Consider the following 2,275-nt stretch of genomic DNA (forward strand, 5'->3'; position numbering starts at 1 on the left):
GATATCGTCCTCTTTTGGAAGACCAAACAAAGTAGTTTCGCTGTCACAATGAAACACACAGCTCTTCACTACATGGCGACGGCAACAATACTACAGCGAGAATAAAAGTTACGCCTTCTTTCTTTGCGTGAACATTTGGGCGGCGTTATGCAAATCTTCCCACATCGTGACGTACTGTAGATATGTGGGGGCATGTTAGAACGAGCCGTTTTAGGTAGACGTGGTTAACTCTTAACTTTTATAAAGAATATCTCTTTGGATTTGAGACTTTAGTCTTTGCAACTTTACAGATCTTCTTTATGCACCAAGAGCTTGTAACACTCCAAAGAGAAATGAAAAATTGAAATCGCATCGTATGGCCCCTTTAAGTTCACTTAAATTATAAGGTATTTTTTAAAGTGTAATAAATGTTAAAACTGATAGCTCTCAATTATACTGTAATGTTGAATGGCTATAGTTAATGGTTAAATATTAGAAAAAAAATCATAGAGACAGTAGTATTGGTATCAGTGATACTTGCCTTCAGTCATAAAAAGATGCCATTAAACAAATATTAAAAATATACTGTCTTTATGTTGTATCTACATTAATTTGAAGACTGAATGTGAAATCATTGCAATATAAAAGTATATTTAAAAACTTTAATGTTTGAGTTCAACTGAAATGCAAAGTATTATAGAAAATTGCACCATAATCCTCAAATGAAAAGAAGTTCCATTTGTCACATTAGCTTATAGTTATCACTGGTTTTTATTAGGTGTGATATGGGCTGAAGATGTTCCGTTTTCAGCATCAATAACTGTTGTCATTTTGTAATTGAGTACTTGTGGCCATCCCTGGTATATATCCATCTGCATCATTTACACACAGTTTTCTCTGGCCGTATGCGTGGCACATGTGAACATTTGTTTGTGGTTGAAACATAAGAGCAAGAGCCACTGATTCAGTGCAGAGACATGGCTCTGCTCCACACTCTCTATAAGGCATGATTCAGCAGGCAAAAATGAACATCTCAGCATGAGGACAAACTCCAAGAAGAGCCTCTTTCTCATAGCAAAATCAATAAGCAAAACTTAAGAAAGTACAAAACATAAAAAGGAAAATGATTTAATGAAGGATCAAGAAAAGAGCAGGGTCGCCATGTTTGCAGCAACGAAAGAAGAATTTCGCAAAGAAGAAAGGAATTTCAACAAAAACTGCAGCTCATTTTCAAGTGAACTGAGACTGGACTGTAATACTGTGTCTGTCTGCAGTCTGACACAGTCAGAAGGAAGCATGTGAGAACAACAAGCTCCATTACATGCTGTACGGTAGATCATTTACAGCACACTTACTCCTCAATAATATTACATTTACACAAAATAAAGTTCTGCCTCCATTTACTCATTGCCATGTCAGTTTCAACTTGTATGCTGTTATTTGTTTTCTGTTGAACACACATGTTTGGACTATTTTTATGATGCTTTTAGGTACTTTTTGTAATTTATTGGCATGTGGCAGGAATGCAGCTGTCTGAATATTTTTCAAAATTTATAATTTTTCATTCCTCAGAAGAAAGTCAGGTTTTTAACAACATAAAACAGTAAATGATGAAAGTCTTCATTTTTAGATGAATTATTTTTTGAATACTGATTACCGCAACAGCATTATCCCACATTACTTCACTAGTGCTTTGCACGATCGAGTCCTAGATGATGCAGAGCTGCAGTTTCTTTCAATAGCATGGGAAGCAAAAAAAAGGGAAAGGTAAAAGACGGGAATTGCAAGGTGAAGGGCAGTCAGTGAGGTACTGTGCTATAGACCAGACTCACCCCATCCCTACACAGGCCTGAGGGCTCATTCAGCCCCCCAGCCTACAGCGCCGCCCCTGCACCAAAGGGCGAGAAGTTGAGGTGACCCCTCTGGAAGAGAGGAGAGAAAGACAGAGAGAGAACATTCAAAACACATATACAGCATTTCTTACATGCTTTTCACAATATGAAATCATGTGCTCAATACATGTGATTACCTGTAGCAGATGTGCAGACGTTATTGAAAGCCTAGGAGACTAATCATAAAGAGACTGGGTGATATGACTTTGGTTTATAAGTACAAGGTTGCTTTGATTCAATAGACATACTTTGCTTCAAGATGCACTAAGAGGTTTTCATTATTCTATTTCAGTTTAGTTTATTTCAGTTTAGTAGCTCCAAAACGTATTTGGACATTTAAGTCACATTACATTCCTAATACAAAGCATCAAATCATAATATCAGTAACTAAACTATATATATAT

At 36.5% G+C, this 2,275-nt stretch overlaps 1 protein-coding gene across 3 annotated transcripts in view; it reads right to left on the reverse strand.

Moving 5' to 3' along the window:
• Window positions 1–2,275, reverse strand: part of LOC107702933 (unconventional myosin-XVI-like) — a 99,816-nt gene that overhangs the window by 9,691 nt on the left and 87,850 nt on the right. Inside the window, exon 28 of one of the 3 annotated variants that reach the window (XM_016505402.1) lies at window positions 1,812–1,901. The exons of the other annotated variants lie outside the window; for them this stretch is intronic. Coding sequence (XP_016360888.1) covers window positions 1,854–1,901 — 48 coding nt within the window. The 3' untranslated portion in view covers window positions 1,812–1,853. The remainder of the gene's footprint in view (window positions 1–1,811; window positions 1,902–2,275) is intronic. 3 annotated transcript variants of the gene reach the window in all.

The sequence above is a fragment of the Sinocyclocheilus anshuiensis genome, unplaced genomic scaffold (genome assembly GCF_001515605.1).
Source record: "Sinocyclocheilus anshuiensis isolate Anshui unplaced genomic scaffold, SAMN03320099.WGS_v1.1 scaffold1094, whole genome shotgun sequence".
NCBI classification, from domain to species: Eukaryota; Metazoa; Chordata; class Actinopteri; order Cypriniformes; family Cyprinidae; genus Sinocyclocheilus; species Sinocyclocheilus anshuiensis.